Source organism: Gopherus evgoodei, chromosome 4 (assembly GCF_007399415.2).
Source record: "Gopherus evgoodei ecotype Sinaloan lineage chromosome 4, rGopEvg1_v1.p, whole genome shotgun sequence".
NCBI classification, from domain to species: Eukaryota; Metazoa; Chordata; order Testudines; family Testudinidae; genus Gopherus; species Gopherus evgoodei.
The window spans coordinates 35869758-35890127 of NC_044325.1; the positions used below are offsets into that span (position 1 = coordinate 35869758).

The following is a 20370-nucleotide window of genomic DNA, read 5'->3' on the forward strand; positions in this document are numbered from 1 at the left end:
ACTGCTTCCGGCCATCGGGTAGCAAAGTCCATGAAAGTCAGTACGTACTGCTTTCCTCTGGGTGTCTTTTTTTGGGAAAGGACCCAGAATATCTACAGCTACTCGCTGAAATGGGACCTCAATTATGGGGAGTGGCTGGAGAGGGGCCTTGACCTGGTCTTAGCGGTTTTCCCACTCTTTGGCATACCTCACAAGACCGGACATACTTGGCGACGTCCTTGCCCCATCCCCTCCCAGTGGAAGGACTTCCCCAACCGGTCCTTGGTTCTGTTCACCCCAAGCATGGCCACTGGATGATCATGGCTAAGCTTAAGAGCTTCCCCCGGTACTTAGTTGGAACCACCAACTGTTTTTGCGGCTGCCATTCTCCCGGTGTCCACCAGAAAGAATCTCTTGTATAAAAGTCCTTGGTCTATAACAAACCAGGATCGATTAGAAGAGCTGAAAGGCGGTGGGGTGCTTCGTGGCCGCCGCCCAAGCTTTCTGAAGGCTGTTATCTGCTTCCTGCTCAGTCTGGAACTGTTCCCTTGAGGCTGGGTTACCAGTTCTTCCTCAGACTGTGGACTTGGGCTTGGTCCCTCTGGAAGCGATGTAGGTGAGGGTTTGTTTTCCGTTGCTGGTGAACCCGCTCGTCCGCTGGTGCACCTGAGGGTATTTCAGGCTCTGGCTGAGCCTTTTGGGTATGGCTGTCTGTTGCTTCTGCCAGTTCTGGCTCGCTGGTGCCCTCTGGCGTTGAGTTTGAAGATGTGGTTGCACTTGCTGGTGCTGGTTGCTGTTCCAGTTCTGGCCTGGGACTGGAGGTGCTGTGGCTGCTTCAGTGGTTGGCATGGAATCCGGGTCCACTACCTCTGTCTGGGTCTCTGGTAACACAGATGGGGGTCTGTGGACGGCTCAGGAACAGGAATGGGTCTGGAAGCTTGCCTGGTTTGGCTACGTGTAACCATTCCCACTCGCTTGGCCCGCTTCACCTGGTTGGCCAAGTCTTCCCCCAGTAGCATGGGGATAGGATAATTGTCATAGACTGCAAAAGTCCACATTCCTGACCAGCCTTTGTACTGGACAGGCAGTTGAGCTGTAGGCAAGTCTACAGCTTGTGACATGAAGGGGTAAATTGTCACTTTGGCCTTTGGGTTGATGAATTTGGGGTCTACGAAGGATTGGTGGATAGCTGACACTTGTGCCCCCGTCTTTCCACGCAGTACCTTCTTTCCGCCCACTCTCAAAGTTTCCCTTCGCTCCAAGGGTATTTGAGAGGCATCCGGGCCTGGGGATTTTTTGTGTGATGGTGGTGTAATGAACTGCACTCGGATGGCGTTTTTGGACAGTTGGCCTTGATATGTCCCAGTTCATTACAGTTAAAGCATCTTCCATCTGATGGGTCACTGGGCCGAGGTGAGTTACTGGAGACTGGTGAGGTGGAAGAATAGGGCGTCTGTGGCATTACTTGGGTTGTATGTGGGGTCTTTGGCTGTCCTCGGTTGTAGGGTTTATGGTTGGTGTGCCCCCTGGGGTATTCGTTCCCCTTGACAGTAGCTTTCTTGCTTTCTGCCACTTCCATCCATCTGGCTCCAATCTCCCCTGCCTCAGCGAGATTTTTGGGTTTTCCATCTGTATGTACCGTGTTATGTCCTCAGGAACACCATCCAAGAACTGCTCCATTTGTATGAGGAGGTGCAGTTCTTCCAAGGTTTTAACATTGTGTCCTGATATCCAGGCCTTATAATTTTTCCCAACGTAGTAGGCGTGTTTGGGAAATGACACATCTAGTTTCCACTTCTGGGTTCTGAAACGCCAACGGGCATGATCCGGGGTTATCCCCATTCTGTATCTGGCCTTGGTTTGAAAAAGTTTATAGTCGTTCATGTTCTCCTTAGGCATTTCAGCTGCCACCTCTGCTAAAGGTCCACTGAGCTGTGGCCTCAATTCAACCATGTACTGGTCTTCAGGGATGCTGTACCCAAGACAGGCTCTTTCAAAATTTTCCAAGAAGGCCTCGGTGTCATCACCTGCCTTGTAGGTGGGAAATTTCCTGGGATGTGGAACCATAATTGGTGAAGGGTTGTTAGGATTGGCTGGAGCCTGTTGCTTAGCCTTTTCTAATTCCATGGCCTGTTGGTGGGCTTCCCTCTGGAGTTCCATCTCTTTTTGTTGTTTTCCATGTCTCGGCGGTGGGCCACCTCTTCTTCTTCTTTCTAGTTTTCTGTGGTGGGCTGCTTTTTGGCTTCTTGTTCTCTTTTATGGGCTACCTGTTTGATCTGTTCTTCTCTTTCTTTCATTTCCATTCTTTTTGTTTTATTTCTAGTTCCTGTTGTTTTTTTCCATCTGTCGCCTGTGCTCGGCGTCTTTGATTTCTTCTTCGGCAACCATTTTTGTCTTGTTAGGCATGGTTCCTGTTTTCTTGTGTTGGGGTGCCCTCCGGTGTTTATCTTCTGAACTGCAGGTTCTCTGTTGCCTCCTGGGGTCTGCCTAGCAACAATGCCTTTTTCCCTTTCTTCCTTTAGCTAATTTTTTCAATGTAAAGTAAACCAGAAAAACCACTTTATTTGCATGTGTATAGTGCTGGTAATGACTCTCAATGGGAGTGCTATTGTCACAAAAGACCCTTAATAGCTCCTTAATGGTTTCTTGCTTAATATGCAAGCCACAACTGACAGAGAGAGCAGAAAAAAAAATTCTCTCTGGTTCCCTTTTAAAACCAAACTGTTTCTCTCTGCTAGAAAGCCCCTAGCAGAAAAAGAAAAATATAATATTCCTACTGGCTTCTGGTCTATCTCACCACTGCACACCATATCATAACCTAGTCCAGATTTGGACGTTAGCATCCAAAATAGGGGGTTAGCATGAAAACCTTCAAGCTTAGTTACCAGCTTGGACCTGGTAAGCTGCCACCACCCAAAAAATTAGTGTTTTGGGGCACTCTGGTCCCCCAAAAAACCTTCCCTGGGGACCCCAAGACCCAAATCCCTTGAGTCTCACAACAAAGGGAATAAACCTTTTCCCTTCCCCCCTCCAGGTGTTCCTGGAGAGATACACAGAAGCAAACTCCGTGAATCTAAACAGAGGGAGTCCACCCTCTCTATTTCCAGTTTTGGAAAACAGAAGTACTTCCCTCTTCACCCAGAGGGAATGCAAAGTCAGGCTAGTAAATCTAACACACCCAGAGTTCCCCTGACTTCTTCCTCCCACCAATTCCCTGGTGAGCTGCAGACTCAATTTCCTGAAGTTCCCACTAAAGAAAACTCCAACAGGTCTTAAAAGAAAGCTTTATATAAAAAAGAAAGAAAATACATACAAATGGTCTCTCTGTATTAAGGTGACAAATACAGGGTCAATTGCTTAAAAGAAATATGAATAAACCTTATTCAAAAAGAATACAAGTCAAAGCACTCCAGCAACTATAGACATGTAAATACAAAAGAACATAAAAATCCCTATCTGATCTTTGGTATTTACAACTGGGAAACAGAAGATTAGAAAGCAGGAAACAGAAATCACTTCTCATCCGAGAGAGCATACAGGCAGAAGACTCAGAACAAAAGACTCACACACAAAAAACCCTCCACCCAGAGTTGAAAAAATCCTGTTTCCTGATTGGTCCTCTGGTCAGGTGCTTTAGATACTTATTTCCAGGTGAAAGAGACGTTAACCCTTAGCTATCTGTTTATGACAGAGGGTAACAAAATAGAACCTTGCAGACCTCGTGCAGTAACCAGTAGGGCAGAGGTGCCATTGCCCAGTACCACCCACAGGAATCTATTAGAGGAAAGAATTGACTGTGAAAGGTTAAAAAAACAGATATTGTTGCCGCTGTTATAACACTGAGCACTGTTGTGTGTGATCTGTACAAACAGGAAGTTTACCATTTAAATACGGCACAGACAAAACAATTAGAACATATGTAAGAAAATATCCAGTGTGAGGACTGCAAATATTTTTAGAGGACCAAGAAGTTCGTTCAACATATACTTCTGAAGCTCAGATTCATGCTACTGTGTCCTTGCTAGTCAATTTCATAGTAGGAATTTGACCAAAAAAAGTCAGAAACTTCCCTGTGAGTGTGTAGATGTATGAATTGTTATGGAGATTTTACACCTTTCTCTGTGCCATCTCGTAATGGCAACTGTTGGAGACAGGATACCAAACTGATGGTTGATTTGTCTCACTGTGTGGCTGTTCCGATGTTACTGTGAGAGTCTGGTGCATGTAAGACACACATAGTCCTCTAGCTTATAGCTCTTTTTTTTTTTTGGGGGGGGGGGGTGTAAACTGATGCTGAAATTCCAAAGTGTCTGTCTTCTGATTAGAAGGTGTTTTGGTTTTGAAAAAAATTTTTTTCAGCAGGTCTTGTTAAATAAAAAAATAAAACAATGAAACATAAATGAAAAACAATACAGAAAATAATTAAAAATAAAACAGAATTATTATGGTAGGAGGAATTTGTGCTTATACCTCTTCTGCAGCAGGAGTTTGTAGAAAGGATTTTCTGCCATCTTCAACATTTATCATCTGCAGGCTGGTAAAACAGAGTATTTGCAGAGTATGTGGAATTTATTCATTTAACAAAACACTTAGTTTTGAATCTGGAGAGCTTTTCTCTTCCCCTGAACAACAAAGCTGACCAGATAATAGAGTTGGAAGATAGCTCTCAAATTAGCTCCTGCAACCTGCTACATCAAGCAGGAAGGACTGTACACATCCCCGTCCAAACTTATCTATCCTTGCCTCAAATACCCGTAGAGACTCTGTCCTAACTACCTTGTTTGGCAAAATGTTCCCATGTCTGATATCTATATAGAAATCAAGGAATAATTTTTAATGTTATTTACTATCTCCATCTCCTAGTGCCATATCCTTACATTCTTCTTCTATGTTCACTTAGACTAAACTAATTTACGCTAATGGGGGTTTCATATGAGTAAAGACCTTAATATTTGGCCACTCCTGAATTACTGTGGTTGTAAAAATAGTGATAGCTGGAGAGGGCTTTTAAAATTTAAGTGAGAAATTTGTGCTTTTTTTTTTTATTAAATTCTTTTCACTGCAGTGTTAAGAGTAAAATTGAGTTGGGATGGGGCATTGTATGATCATCTTATTCTATCTTTTAGTGTAAAATTCTAGAAAAACGGCTGGAACAGGGAATGGTGTTTACCGAGTATGAGCAGATTCAAAAGAAAAGGCTCCTGGATGGAGAATGCTCAATAGCCCGGCTCCCTGAAAATGCAGAGAGAAACAGGTTCCAGGATGTCCTTCCCTATGATGATGCCAGAGTGGAGCTGGTCCCAACCAAAGAAAACAACACTGGCTATATCAATGCATCCCATATTAAGGTAAGATTAACACTGATGAAGAACACTTTGCAAGATGATTCTTCAGTCTCCTTGCAGCCAGTATCAAAAGCCTCTTTATTGTTTGGTTACAATAATTCTGAATAGCCTAACGGTGTTGCCAGGGTAGTTGACTTACTGGGATAGCTGACTGAGCACACTGACCTCTGCACTTTGAAATGTCAGGGCACATGAGGCTATGAGGAGGGTCTTGGTGATGAAGACCTGAGCTGGTGGTGCTAGCTTCAGAGCAGCACGACACTGCTGGGAGAGACTTTTTTTCTCTTAACTGTGCAGGGGATTGCAACTGTTGTTGTACTAAGAGAAGTGTTAGGACTGAAGTTGAAAAACTGATGACTGATAAATGAGTGTAGGTAAGTCAGTTCCTCTTTCCCTTTTCATGCTGGCCTAATATTCATTTTGAGGAAGAGAGATTTTCCTTAGATCTTCTCTACTTGGAGATTTAGTGTGCAGCAAGCCAGGGTGTAAAACTACAGCACTGTAGCCTGCCAGACGCTAAGCAACTGTGGGGACTCTGTTACCGCGCACTAAGAGTTCTGTAATGCGCTTTGACATACTGCTGTTTGAAACGGCAGAACATCACAGCACACAATGGAACCTTTAGAGCACAGTAACAGGGTCCACGCAGCCACTTAGTGAGTGACAGGCTAGAGGACTGTACATTCAAACCCTGCCTAGCCACGCATTAAGTCTCAGTGTAGACAAGCCCTTAGGCCTTAAGAGAGACTCCATGGTCAGATATCTGAGGCATCTGCCATATACTGTTCATCCAGCTGCTTTCTCCTTTTTCTTTGTCATACATTAATAGAAGGTAAATCGATGCCTTGGGGATGTGAAAAGCTGGGCAATAATCCTTAAAGCACACTGGGGTCCTTTGAGATCAAAGCTGGTATGTGTGTGTCGGGTATTGTAATTGCCCAATCTGACTCCATTCTCAGCAGAGACTGACACATACCCAATCTAAAGAACTGAAATTTAAAGGCCCTATTGTTCCCTCTCCTTCTGTGGATCTGGCCTGGGAGCACAGAAGGTGGGAATGCTTGCTTCATGCTGGAACTTCCCTGGCTCGTCACAGGGAGCAGATGGAGCCAGGTGGGAAAATGCTCTTCACAGTGTAATCCTTCCCCCCCCCCCCAGCTTCTTTCCTTAAAGATTATAAGGAACCTCTTGCAAGGTGAACTTCATAGAATTTCCAGGACCCTTTTCCAGTGGGTGTTTCCACAGAGAGATGGATTATAGTCCTAAATGATTTGAGGCTTCTAAAGAGAGTTAAGATTTCCTTCTTATCTGTAGGCAGCTCTAAACAAGGTTATATGTTTTGTTTTAATGGCCTTTTGCTGCCTGGCATCATAATGAACAGTTTTCATACTCTATAACAAGCTATAAGTCAGCATTTTGACTTGCTTGAATCAAAATTGGGAGGAAAAACATATTGACTAACGTCGACTCATTTTAACACTGTAATAATGGCATTAAAATGGCTAGAAAACATCTTTAAAGCCTAATTTGTCTGACTGCACGAATTCACCCAATAAAGAATGTTGATGTAGCCTCAGTTGTCCAGTATGGTTGGTTGTAAAATATTGTATCTCTAGTTGTTTTTCTCCTCTAAATGTTCATTTAACTTTTTTAAAGGACTATATAAATGATGACTACAACACAACAGGGTGCAAATACTAGGTGAAGTCAGATTTATATGGTTTACAAATGGCCTCATTTGGTTCCCAAATGTTACTTCCAACTCCAAACTTTAAGTCACTCACTTTGCAAACAACTTTCTTGGTAACCAGTAATTTAACATTCTCCTTTTGCATTTTTACAGGTCTCTGTCAGTGGCATTGAGTGGGATATTGCTACACAGGGCCCTTTGCAGAATACATGTCAGGATTTCTGGCAGATGGTGTGGGAACAAGGGATTGCCATTATAGCAATGGTGACAGCAGAAGAGGTGGGTTCTAAGGCAAGGTCTGCCTTAGAAACATTTGTCGATATAGTAATGTTAGTTAGGACCGTGATCCTGAGTGATATTTTTATTTTGAAAAAAAATCATTTTGCCAATATAGTTTTTCATTCAGGGAACTGGTAGAAGTTTTGCCCGTATAAACTGGTCTCCACTTGGGAGATTTGCTGAGATAGTTCTACTGGCCAACCATTCTAGTGTAGACTCAGCCTTAGAATGGTTTCTCATTTACTAAGTCTGAGTCGAAGTTTGTGAAGAAGCCCTTTAGCGGTACATTGTGGTGTAGAAACGTTGGGATTGTTACAGCAAGTTCATGTGTGTGTTCATACCTTTATGTTTACAATGCTTTGCTTCCAAGGAGGGTGGGCGAGAAAAGAGCTTCAGGTACTGGCCCCGACTTGGCTCAAGGCAACACTGTCACCTATGGGAGATTTAAGATTACTACACGATTCCGGACAGACTCTGGCTGCTATGCAACTACAGGCTTGAAGATCAAACACCTTCTCACAGGGCAGGAAAGAACAGTTTGGCATCTGCAGTACACTGACTGGCCAGAGCATGGGTGCCCAGAGGATCCCAAGGGATTTCTGTGTAAGTTGTGTTAATCCCCTCCATTAGCCACCATCACTATGGTTGTAGAGCATACTGATGTTAAAGGTTTCTTCACACCAGTGATGGATGGTGCATTGCCTTTTTTTTTTTTTTGTAGAAATGTGTGTCTTTCTGCCTCTAAAGTCATGTACATAATTATTAAAAACCATATAAATTGAAACATAATTACACTGCATGCTATCACTTTAATCGCTCTCCAGCAAAAGAGAGTTAGGCTATAAATCACCTCCCCAAGAGCCCCACCCAGGGAAACTCTCAAGTTAAAAATAATCCTTCCTGTTCCTTTGATTGGCTGTTAAAAATGTTTCAGTAAATCAATGATCATTGTCAGGAATGTGACAGGAATACTGCAGTTTGTTCTCTAATGTTAGTTACAATGGTAGTGATGTAATATGTGTATTTACATGTCTTTTTCTTTCCCATTGGTACTGACAGCATACTTGGAGGAGATACAGTCAGTGCGGCGCCATACAAACAGCACAGCAGATCCTAAAAGCTCTAACCCCTGTACTGGTGCACTGCAGTGCAGGTGTAGGAAGAACGGGAGTGGTCATATTGTCAGAGATCATGATTGCCTGTCTGGAACACAATGAGGTTATTTTCTTGCCTATGTTTTAAAATAAAAGCTTTGGTATATGTATGTGGAGACTGCTCAGGTAACCCAGATCATAAGTATTGTGCTGCCTGATCTATTGATATACGGTGTGGCCTGTGGAAAATCCTTACTGCTGAGGTTGGGAAGACCCTTACAAGCTCACCCTCTTTTTAGTAATATCATAAAGCGTTTGCTAGTGCATCAGGTGTGCAATAAAATGTATTTTTCATTCAGGAACCTTGTCCTGCAAGGTGCTGATCAATGCCTGTGTGGTGCAGGGCATCCTCACATTCTGTGGACTTCAGTGGGAGCTGAGGGTACCCAGCATCTTGCTAGTTTGGCTTTGACCATTTTTACAGATGCATTTTTCAGTTTAGTCCCTGCACTTCATTAGATTTGCTTGGTTGCTGAGTGTATCTGTATTATAATACTAGTGTTGTGTAGAAGACAGTGTGACAGTTTAATAAATATTTAGAGGAGATGTTAGCCCTGTCTGGCCATCAACCAAGGTGACCAGCTATAGACTATTGCACTTGTTGCTGTTTTCATTTTTGAATGTACTCTGAAAGGTGATAAGTGTATCTTAGTTTCAGTATCTATGCTGATGTACTTATTTACACATGGCAGTGCTTTTCATCTTCAAAGCACTTGCCAAGCATTAAATTATTAGGCCTCATTATGAGGTAGGCAAATTAGTATTAAGCCCTTTCTACAGATAAGGAAAATGAGGCAGACAATTTAAGTTGCTTGGCCAAGGCCACAGTGGGTTAATTGTCAGAGCTGAAATTTGAGCTCAGGAGTTACTGAGTCTGCCCTGTGCTTAGATCATACATCTCTCTGTCTTGAAAGAACAAACCACAGACTTATTAATCACCAGTCATTATACCAGTTAACTTCTTTCTTTTTCCAGATGCTGGACATCCCAAGAGTGCTGGACATGCTGAGGCAGCAGAGGATGATGATGGTGCAGACTCTCTGTCAATACACTTTCGTCTATGGAGTTCTCATTCAGTTCCTTAAAAGTTCTAGGCTTATATGATGCCCACCACTTCCTGTGGGACTGAATCATCTCAAGAGTTTATAAAAGGAGAATTGCAATTGTCCAGGCATACTTGCCTTTCTGATGTTTTCCTGAATAGATAACTCATGCAGGGTTACCTTTTCGGCATGGTGTGGGGATTTTAAATGCAAGTGCAAGGTATCAACCTTTGCAAAGCAAGGTATCGACTGGACTAACTTCTTTCTGTGTTCAGCTATGTTAGGAAGGTTCTAACATAACACAACTGTGCTCTTGTGAAGTACCTGCCCAGCTTCTTGAGATTGTGTTACTCTGGGTAAATTAACAGACAACTTTACCAAAAGTACACTGGGCAATTTTGGAAATAACCAATGGTTTTTTTTTTAAGCCTAAATTGCTTTTTTAAAAACAGAGCATTAGCTCTGAGCATGGAAAAATATCTTTAGAGTTGCATAGCGAGGGGCATGACTGCCCCATCGGAATGCCAAGGTCTTAAGTAGTCTCACTCTACTTTTCATTTTGTATTTAAAACAATGCTAATATATTTTAAAAAATAGACTTGGTTTCTTCTGGTTCATTTAGCAGAACTAGCAGCTGCTAGAAACCTAAAAACATCAGGACAGTTATTTTTCTATTCAGCAAATTTAATTGTTTTAGTCTTCAAAGAGCTCTACATTTATAAACAGCACAAGTTTTCAGAGAAGAGCAGAAACGAATACTCTCAAATTAACTTTTCAGGATTTGTACAAAAGTGAAAAGTACAAGAGGAAACTGTTGGTACCTGTAGAGTTCCAGGTAGTAGAATTGGCAAGAGAAAAGTCTTGTTACCTGCAGATGCTAGGTAGTAAAATAGTCAAGTAGAAGGCATTTTCTAGGTGACATAAATGGTAAGAGAGAGGCACAGTTGCCTACAGAGTTGTAGGTAATAATCAGCAAGGGGAAGAGGTTATTGTCAGCGGTTTTAGGTAAAAGTAAATTAACAAGAGAAGGTCAGTTACCTACAGGGTTCTAGGTAAGAAAATGGACAAGAGGAGGTCTATATTCAGTATTATTCATATATTTAGAGGACAGTTTGATTTTACTGGTTGAAATCGAAGTGGATGCAAATGATGTTTTAAGCACTTTTTTTTTTTTGCTCTTGTTTATATAGCTAAGCATATAAACTGTAACCATATATCATTTAATAGACTAAAGTACCGTTACTAACCTAACTGTTAATTTAGGAAGAGCCTTTGGAAATGATGAAGTGAGAGATAACAGAACTTAAAAGTAGGATGTTACATAGTGGTGAAATGGGGAATGAGTATGTGCAAATGATGGTGCAAGTGTGACGGCTGTGATTTTTGGTTGCACATGGTTAGTGCAAAGACTTCAGTATTTTTACTCTGTCTAGCAAGAAAAGCTTAAACATCTTAATTTACAGTAGAGTTTGAGCTTATTTTGTTAATCAGCAGTAAGGTTTTCATTAACCTTGTATGGTATTGTTGAGTTAAGGGTGTTTATGATATACAGGAGGCCATCTGAGAATGATAGCAACACTCAAATGATAATTGATGATGATGGAGATGTGGGTATTTTAGTGACCTCCTTTGCTCAAAAGATGGTAGCATGGTCACTGGATGGGGCATGAAACTGGAAGTCAAGAGACCTGAGGGTCTGTTCCCTGTTCTGCCACCAACTCGCTGTGACCTAAGTCAAATCACTTCACCTCTCTGTGCCTCAGATTTTCTATTTTAAAACGAGTATAATGTTTCCCCACCTTCGTAAGGTGCTTTGAGAGACAAACAGCTCAATTCAAGAGCACTCTTTGTTGTTTGTAGTTGTCTACTGGTCAGTTGGATCTCTAAATCTTTGGAGGACCAGTCAGTGAACAGACAAACGTTTTGTACCTCCCCCGAGATACCTGCTCCACAGAATGGAATGGGATTAGCATTTATTTGTCAGTCATTTTTATGATGGTCAAGATGATTCTATTTACTTCTGATTATCTGTGAGAAAGCTTTTAAGCCATAGTGTAAGAGACTAAAAGCTCCCTTCATAAGAAAAAATTGTGTGTAAATTTTAATTAAAGGATAATAAAGGTTTTCTTCAGTTTCCTCTGTAATGATCTGCTCCCAAAATGATAGACAAGGTCCAAATGCCAGTGTTAAAATATCACTCCCCGCCACCAATTATATTACTATGGAGTAAATTGCAAGAGCCATGTAGTGTTTTTTGGTGCCCTTTCCAACTCGTGTTGCCCTTGGTAAAATGAGTTTTATGTAGAGTTGCCGTTGCCATTCTAAGCATTGTTCTGTTATGTTTCATAAAGTGAAGATCTGGTCTGTGCATCCATGCCCTTTCTGAAAGCCTTCTCAGAAAAGAGCAAGCTGGTTATCGACTGTCTCTGATATATGCTGGACTATGATCTTGCACAATACTTTACTTGGTATGATACAATGCCAGTTATTACAATCACTGAGAGTTCCTTTCTTTGGTATCTTCACTATAACACCACTATAACTCACTTGGCACTTTTTTTCCCTTTCCCAGACTGATGTAAATAGAGGGGCCAGAATAGATGCTGCTAACTCAGGATTTATCTTGAACAATTCTGCATTCAAGTTATCCTTGCCAAGAGTTTTCCCTTTTTTAACAATTTGATGGCTTGAATGATCTCTTCCTCAGTTGGAATGTCTGTGTCGATATCATCTTCTGCCTCCTGGATGTTTGCTCTGTCTTTAGGTGGCTACCTGTTCAGCAATTCTTTGGAATGCTCTGTCTAGCGCATTTCTTGTTCATTTTCAGTTGCTAGTAGGTGGCCTTGTTTGCCCTGATGAGATTTGTTGGTGTCTGACTTTATTGATAAGCCACATCATTTTGTAGACTGTTCCTTGTTCATCACGAGTAGCTGCATCATAGAATCTTAGAACATCAGAGTTGGAAGGGACCTCAGGAGGCCATGTAGTCCAACCCTTGCTCAAAGCAGGACCAGTTCCCAACTAAATCATCCTAGCCAGGGCTTTGTCAGGCCTGACCTTCAAAAAAGCATCTCTGCTTGTGTTGCCAGATTATCAATATAATGCTGTTTGTCCACTCTCACAAGATGTTTGACTTCCCGGTGTGCCTTGCTATACTGCTCATGGTATTTGTTCTTTAGTTCTGGGATTTTGTGTCTAAAACTCTTCTTCAGGGCTCATCTGGTTTCTATGGAGTTCCATATGCTGGGTGGAATCAGCTCCTTCCTTCTCTTCTGCCTGTAGACAGGCATCACTGCTCTGTTTATAAATTGCTGTTACTTTGCCCACTTCTTGCATTCCCCTTCTCTTTATCAAGGTCTGCAAGTGCTTGAAACCTTTTTTTAACTGGAAAACAAAGGCTTTCTGTATTTCAGAGGCCTTTAGCTTGTCAATGTCATAATGTCCATGTCCCTGTTTGGTGGACCCACACTTCTCAGTTTTAGCTTGATGGAGGCTGTCACAAGGTGGTGGTCGCTACCAACATCTGCACCCCTTCTCACTTTCACATCTATCGGTAAGCGTTGCCATTGATCATGATATGGTCAATCTGGTTTATCTCTGCCATTTGGAGAACACCATGTTAGCTTGTGAATTTCACAATGTTGAAATAGGGTTCCACCAATGACTAGTTCATTTATTACAGAAACAACAAGCCTCTCTCCATTTTCATTCATGGTGCCACACCATGTCTTCCCATTGCTCGTCATTGTTTATGTTGTCCTTACCAACCTTGGCATTCAGGTCTCCCATGACGGTGTCGTGGCATGGTACTCCCTCTAACTCTACCTATAATGTAAGGTAGAATTTGTCCTTTACTTTCACTGTCATTTGTCAGAGCATAGCACCGAATCAGGGTGATATTATGTTTCCCTTTCAGTCTGGCTCTCATAAGTCTGCTGCTGATGGATTTCCATTCAAGCAGGGAATGCTCCACAACCTTCTTCAAAGGAGAACAGCACCCACATGGTGTGTGGTCCACATCCTGTCCAGAATACAGCAAAGTTTCTCTGAGGCTGTTTAATCTTCCTGATCCCGTCCATCTGCTCGCTGACCAGGATGTGTAAGCTGTAGCATCTCATCTCTGCTGTGACCTGAGCTAGCTTCCTGTTCGTACTTTGTCCTGTTCCAAAAAACAAGTCTGGTTTTTGTCTTGGTGTTGAGCACTTCAGTCTTCATGCTAGTGGCTTCCTTTCAGCTGTCACCACTGGCAGTCATAAGGGTCATTGATCCTGAAAGCCGTTACACAGTAATGGTCGATTTCTCCGTCACTTTTTTCTGTAACATATTTTGTTTTTTACGGGACAGGGTTGTTAGCTCTGTGCCTAATCCTCAACCTGGGGACCAGGTGTCTGTTTGTCTGTCCCCTCTCCACAGACCAATCCAGCATGGTTGAACCTACCAGGAGCAAAAAGCACTGCGACACAGACTGGGGATTGTGAGAGCACGCAAACTGTCCCGCCATGACAAAGCACGGATACCAGAGCACATTCTGCGGGCATATGGAATCCCTTTTACGTATAATCAACATCATCAAAAGCTTTTATTTCAACTTTACATGCAGTGTTGATCACAGTGAGCTCAGTTTTGAAGTCAAAATAGGAGTACTTCAGGGAGTGTGTCATGTCTGCAATCCTCTTCAACATTTCCATTGGCTGAGTAATGCAGTGTACAACAAAAGACATGCCAAGAGGCATTAAACGGACATCCATCCTTGAAGACCTGGATATCACAGATGATCTTGCTTCCTTCACATATCCAACACCATATATAAGAAAAATTGACTCAATGCATTCAGCCAGCAAATTGGGCTGAAAATGAACTGCAATAAGACCATAATACAAATAATATTGCCTCACCAGTACAGATAGGGGATTATGTTCTCACTGATGTGGAAATACTCACATATTGGGCAGCACCATCAGCCAGGACAGTGGAACAAGCCAGGACATCTGGAACAAAATCAATAAAGCCAGGAAACACCTTCAGGAGCTTAAATACAGTCTGGAAATCATCAACATACAAAACCAAAACCAGACTCAAGATTTCAGAGCTGTGTACTTCAACATTACTTTATAGTGCAGAATTCTGAGGAATGAGAAAGTATGACATGTCCAAACAGTCTTCATTCTATATAACTTGCCTCAGAAAAATCCTCTGTATATTTTGGCCCAGAACGATCTCAGACCAAGATCTACTGACACAGTGCAGCCAAGAGGATCTGAGCACCATCATTGCCAGGAGGGGTTGAGATGGATTGGTCATGTGTTTCGGATGGAAACTGATTCCATCACCAGAGTGGCAATAAGATGGACACCTGAAGGCAGCAAAAACCAGGCCGCCCGGAAAACAACATGACAAAGAGCTGTGGAAGCCGAGTTGAAAAACTTGGAGCACAGCTGGGAAACCATTGAAAGACTTGCCAGAAACAGACAGGAGTGGAGGAGCTTTGTTGCTGCCCTAACGCTAGAGGCGTATAGGAACATGATGATGATGATGATGATGAAGAAAAATGAGTTTAAGCACAACAGAGAGAACCTTCTCTTCTTCTTAACTGTAGGCCTAAGATAACATACTTACCATGTCTTGCCCAACCAGAACCACACCTGGCAGGAACAATGCCTTTATCCAGAGGAAACTAATCACTGAAGAGGAGGCACGCTATAATTCACATCTGCTAACTACAAACTACCTGCAACTTATATGTCAAATGGTTTATCAGCACCTCTCAGAATCTGGCTTCATGGGCCCACTTCTGCAGTTCTTTCATGTATAGACTTTACTTCAGCATCAACATTCTTATAAATCAGTGGGATTACTCATGTGAGTAAGAATTGCTGGATCCAGCTCTATGAGAGCATTTCTAGCCAACCTGTTTCTCTCCAAAGATTTATCAATCAGAATGAATTCAACAGCTCTCTGTACCAAAATGAAACTTAAAATTGCTGTTGACTTATTAAAAAACTGTGTTTAAGTTTAAATGTGTACTCAGGCATTAGCATTCCAATGCTTTGAACCTTCAAAACCACACATTTGTCCATGCAAACTGATGGATATCTGTACCGTGTTTCTTCATAGAATATTGATCATTACAAGGGAATTGTTGCTAAACCCAGCCCCAGCCAGGGATGCAGATCCGTTATTTGCCAAAGGCTTAAAATTCCATTCCAAGTGGGTCCAGGTTCACCAAATCCACTTTCCTACCTTACTGATGTTGAAATATTAGGGAGAAACTACAATACATATATAATTAAAGTTTAAGCTGTATTCTTTGTTACAGAAAGTCTGTTGAATAAAGATGATTTTGCAATAAATAGCAGGGAAAAGATACTGCTCTTTTTCGGAGTTAGAATTTCAGAATTCTCAGGGACAACTAAAAAGTGCTGCTACTGGAAATACATAGTCAAACTTCGCACTCTCTCTTGTAGGACTAAATGGAAACTACTTCTTTAGGATCAAACTCTGCAAAGTCTGAGGCTATGTCTACACTACAAAATTAAGTCAAGCTGACTTACATTGGCATACAGCCACTCTAGTAATTACATCACTTGTGTGTGTCTACGCTTTGTTCCTTTTGTCAGCGGTGCATATCCTCATCAAGAGCACTTGCATCAATTGTGCTGTCAGAGTGGGGCACTGGTGGGATGGCTCCAGAAAGCCAGTAATGGTCAATGTAAGCAACGCAGTGTCTACACTGACACAGCATCAACCAAACTACGTCGATCTTGACTCTATGCTGTTCATGGAGGTGAAGTATTAAGTTGTCATAGCGGGCAGTTATGTTGGTGGGAGCCAAATTTAAGTGTAGACACTTCTGTAGTTAAAGATGCCTTGCATCGATCTAACTCTGTAGTTTAGACCAGGCCTGAGTTAAGAATCACTTAAAAAAAAAAAAAAATTGGAGGCTCTACCAATGGCTTCTGCGCACTCCCTTGATGTGGGAGTTTTGGCCAGTAGATCTGTACAGTCATGGACAAGCTCTTCTCTACGGGCCTGATCCAAAGCCCTTTGAAATTAATAGAAAGATGCCCAGTGACTCAGTAGGCTTTGGATCAGGCTGTAAATCACTCCTCTATAATTCTGTGGCATGAGTCCCATGGAGCATTACTCCATGACATACACACAGTTCCTCTGTGTGGCTTCTCCGCATCCTGCACAGTAAAACTATGGTGGTAGCACTGCATATAGGAATGTCCACCCTTGTGGATAGCTGGGCCAGATTTAGGCCATAGTGTCCGCTGTGCATGTAATAACACAAGTGAACAGGTTAAAAATACAACTCTAGGATCTATGGATATTTTTAGAAATACATTTAATTACAAGGAACTTAGCAAAGCAGGGCCCATGATTTTTTTTTGATAAAGGCAGCAGTAAATTGTAATCAATATTTTCAAAGAGAATGTAGAAGAGTGTTATAAATATCACATAAATGGACTAAACTGAAAGAACATCTTTTTGCTATTAGTGTATTTGTGTTTTTCTATCTACTGCATGTGTATTGCTGGGTTAATACTTAGGGCATGCAGGGAATTCTGTCAAAGTAGTTTCTTAAATTTAATAAGCAGGACTGAGCAGTGAAAGAAGAACTATTTGTATTTAACTTTTTATTACCAGAAGCCATACTCGGCTGCTGAAGAATCATTAAAAAGCTGATCCAAAGCCCATTGAAGTCAATGGAGGTGAGAAGGAGGGTATTTTTCTAGTGACTTCTCTGGATCAGTCCCCAGGTGCTTGATCAATTACCTTCCAAAGAGGTATTTGTATTATGGCGCCTCTGTCTTAACACTATGCAGCCAGGTTAATAAAGTCATGGGCATTTTGCAAGATTGGGCTGATTGTAAACTGCGAAGAAATAAGGTAAACACAAAGCAAATTTCACTCGCCTTTTAAGTGTTTCACATAAGGGTGAACTCCTCCCCCCCCCATGCTAATAAATTAAGGAAAGGATTAAATAATTTTTCATTTATCAAAGAAGTGAAACTGCCATTCAAAGAGATTTATAGAAGTAGTGTGGAAAATATTATTCTTAGAAACTGAGGTTTTCTTAGAGCTGGTGAGGGGATGGGACGATGTCAATCCATAAAAATGACCAGTCCAACAATGAAATTTGCAAAGAATTGTAAATTAATTTGATTCACATCTACAAACTCTATCCTGCAACATGCTGAGCTCCCTCAGTTCTGTGAAATCAATGGTGGCAGTTGAAAGCACTCAGCACTGATGCAGGATAAGGCCCACAGAGCTTAAATACTCACATCTCCTTTTAAATTTAAACACAGATACCTGAAATAGGTCAAAACAATGGATCAGGATTCTCCATCTGTAGACTCTTGAAAAATGAAAAGGATAAGCGGGTAAGAGAGTTTCTCCAAATCTGTGTCTCTTGTACTAACTCTGACATGTGGAATAGGGGATGAGAGTGCAGGGAGTGGCTAGAGCAGTGGTCAGCAACCTCTGGCACGCGGCTCGCCAGGGAAGCACTCTGGCGGGCTGGGCCAGTTGTTTACCTGCCGTGGTCGCAGGTTCGGCAGATCGCGGCTCCCACTGGCCATGGTTGCCACTCCAGGCCAATGGGGGCTGTGGGAAGTGACAGCCAGCACATCCCTCAGCCTGCGCTGCTTCCCACCGCCCCCATTGGCCTGGAGTGGTGAAATGTGGCCAGTGGGAGCCGCGATCCGCCGAACCTGCAAACACAGCAGGTAAACAAACTGGCCTGGACCACCAGGGTGCTTACCTGGCTAGCCGTGTGCCAGAGGTTGCCGACCTCTGGGCTAGAGGCAAATGGAGAAGGTTTTGGAACAATTTTTATCGACACTAGAGCAGCTGGAAAGGTTTGATTCATATAGGATGTTTTGTGAGACATAGTAGGATAAGTGACTATGTAGTCAGATTCTGTTTTTGCGGGGTTTTTAAAAAAGTGCTTTTTGAAACGCCGAACATTTTAGTTCAGAGGCTGTGTTTATTTAAAAAACCAAACTCTTTTGCAAGTTTATTCTGTGCAACCTATCAGCTCAGCTTCTGTTTACAGACTTAGGGTCTGCAAAACACTGGTCTCTGGTTTTATACTTGCAAAGAGCAAGGGAAAATAAGTGTTTGCACTGGCAACTATTTGTGTGTGCAATTAAAGTCATTTAGATGTTCAGGTACATGCTTTCTGGGTGCAGTCAGGTATTTACAGTAGACATGACTGACCTACATTGTGCCAGGTTAAGGCTGGGCTTCAAATTAGGCCTTTAAGCTGTAGCATTTAACCATGAACATAGAAGTCATATTTCAGTGCAGCACATGCAGTGATCTTAACGCTTCAAATAATCACACAAACTTTCACAGCTTTTTTTAGGCATGGCTGTACAGTCAAACCTTATTACTAAGATGCTGTTGGGACCAGCTAATTTGGTTCATTCTGTTTTGGTCACATATATTATTGTTTACTAATCAGCAGGGATTCTGTACTTAACAAAAAAATTGAATTTTTTAGTTAATATGCATTTTAAAACAAAAAGTTAGGAAGTGAGCTTTGACTGTATTTGTCACAGTTTTCCACAAGACACTGCATTGTGAAATGAAGAATGTGCCTCCACTGTGTTTTCTCTCAAGTTTTCTTTCTTTGGCTATAAATGATGATGGGAGGCAGGTATTAAATTTGATGTACAAAGGAGCTAATGAATACAGATGACAAAAAATACACCACTGCAGCAGGCTAGACAATTGTTTTGTATAAACTTTGTCATATTATTTTATTTCAAATATTCAGCAGTCAGAATCTTACCAAATAATCATCTTTATGAAGCATTGTTTCAGAAGATGCCTAACCTTATAAAGGAAAAGTAGATGACATTTTTCTGTTGGGAAATGCTAAAGTAAAACTTAGACTTGAAAGTACTATCAGAATTTTCAGCACACTGGCTTTCTAGAATCATTGAATTTAGAGATAGAAAAAGATCTGTTAGATCATCCAGTGCATCTCCTTGCTCTAATGCTAGAGAATTCTCACAAAGAAGATAAACATAGTCCATGTACAGGGCCCTTGCCTGAACTATGTCTGTACCCAAAATGCCTCTCAAGTGTATTGCTGAGATTGGATGGGACTTCAGTGGGAGTTTTAGGGTCTTGATCCTGCAAAGTCCTGAACACTCATCAGGTTCTGACTAAGCATTCCTGCAAGTTGCTGAGATTGCTTAACTTTAGTTAAAGTTAGTGGGAGTCAAGGTGTTTCAACAGCTTGTAGCAAAGGAATGCAGGATCTGGCCCTAGTTGCATCCTTTTCCTTCGAGCCAGTATGCAGGGTTGTATACACTACTTTGTTTAAACAGTAGCACACGTGGATTTTCAAGTATTATTTTTCGAATATCAAGCTAGTTAATATGTATGTTTTGCTGTATTGCCATCAATACTGTAAAAATGTATAATCAGTACAGCTTTAATTCTTGTAAAATTGAAATTGGTTTGTAAAACAATGTATAAATTGTGTTTCAGAGACAGAAAAGCTTGTATTACTGAATATGTAATATATGTGAAATGAATATATCATAGTCTATTTTTGCCATGGAAATAAATATTTGAAGCAATTTTGGATTTTGTTTGAGTTGTACTGAAAAAAGCAGTCAGTGAACTTAATAATTATGATCAGTCTAAATACTTTCCTAACTCCTAAATGTGATGGCAGAGATACATTCAATATAACAGATCCCCTTTCCTAAAGTTTACAGCAGATACTGTAAAGCACCTAAAGGAGATGAACAGGAGTACTTGTGGCACGTTAGAGACTAACAAATTTATTTGAGTATAAGCTTTCATGGGCTACAGCCCATTTCTTTGGATGCCCACAAAAGCTTATGCTGAAA

General features: G+C 41.6%; 1 protein-coding gene and 1 long non-coding RNA gene across 2 annotated transcripts in view; both read left to right on the plus strand.

Annotated features, from left to right (window-relative positions):
• The window catches only part of PTPN21 (protein tyrosine phosphatase non-receptor type 21), a 69500-nt gene extending 57003 nt beyond the window's left edge, over positions 1-12497 (plus strand). Inside the window, 7 exon segments of the mRNA XM_030558968.1 lie at positions 5106-5327; positions 7168-7293; positions 7664-7713; positions 7715-7896; positions 8353-8419; positions 8421-8511; positions 9423-12497. Of these exon segments, the coding sequence (XP_030414828.1) occupies positions 5106-5327; positions 7168-7293; positions 7664-7713; positions 7715-7896; positions 8353-8419; positions 8421-8511; positions 9423-9551 (867 nt within the window). The 3' untranslated portion in view covers positions 9552-12497.
• A 2458-nt stretch (positions 12498-14955) lies between these two features.
• On the plus strand, positions 14956-20092 carry LOC115649873. The gene is made up of 2 exons (XR_003999954.1): positions 14956-17969; positions 18282-20092. It is a non-coding gene; the product is annotated as an uncharacterized LOC115649873 (long non-coding RNA).
• The last annotated feature ends 278 nt before the right edge of the window (positions 20093-20370 follow it).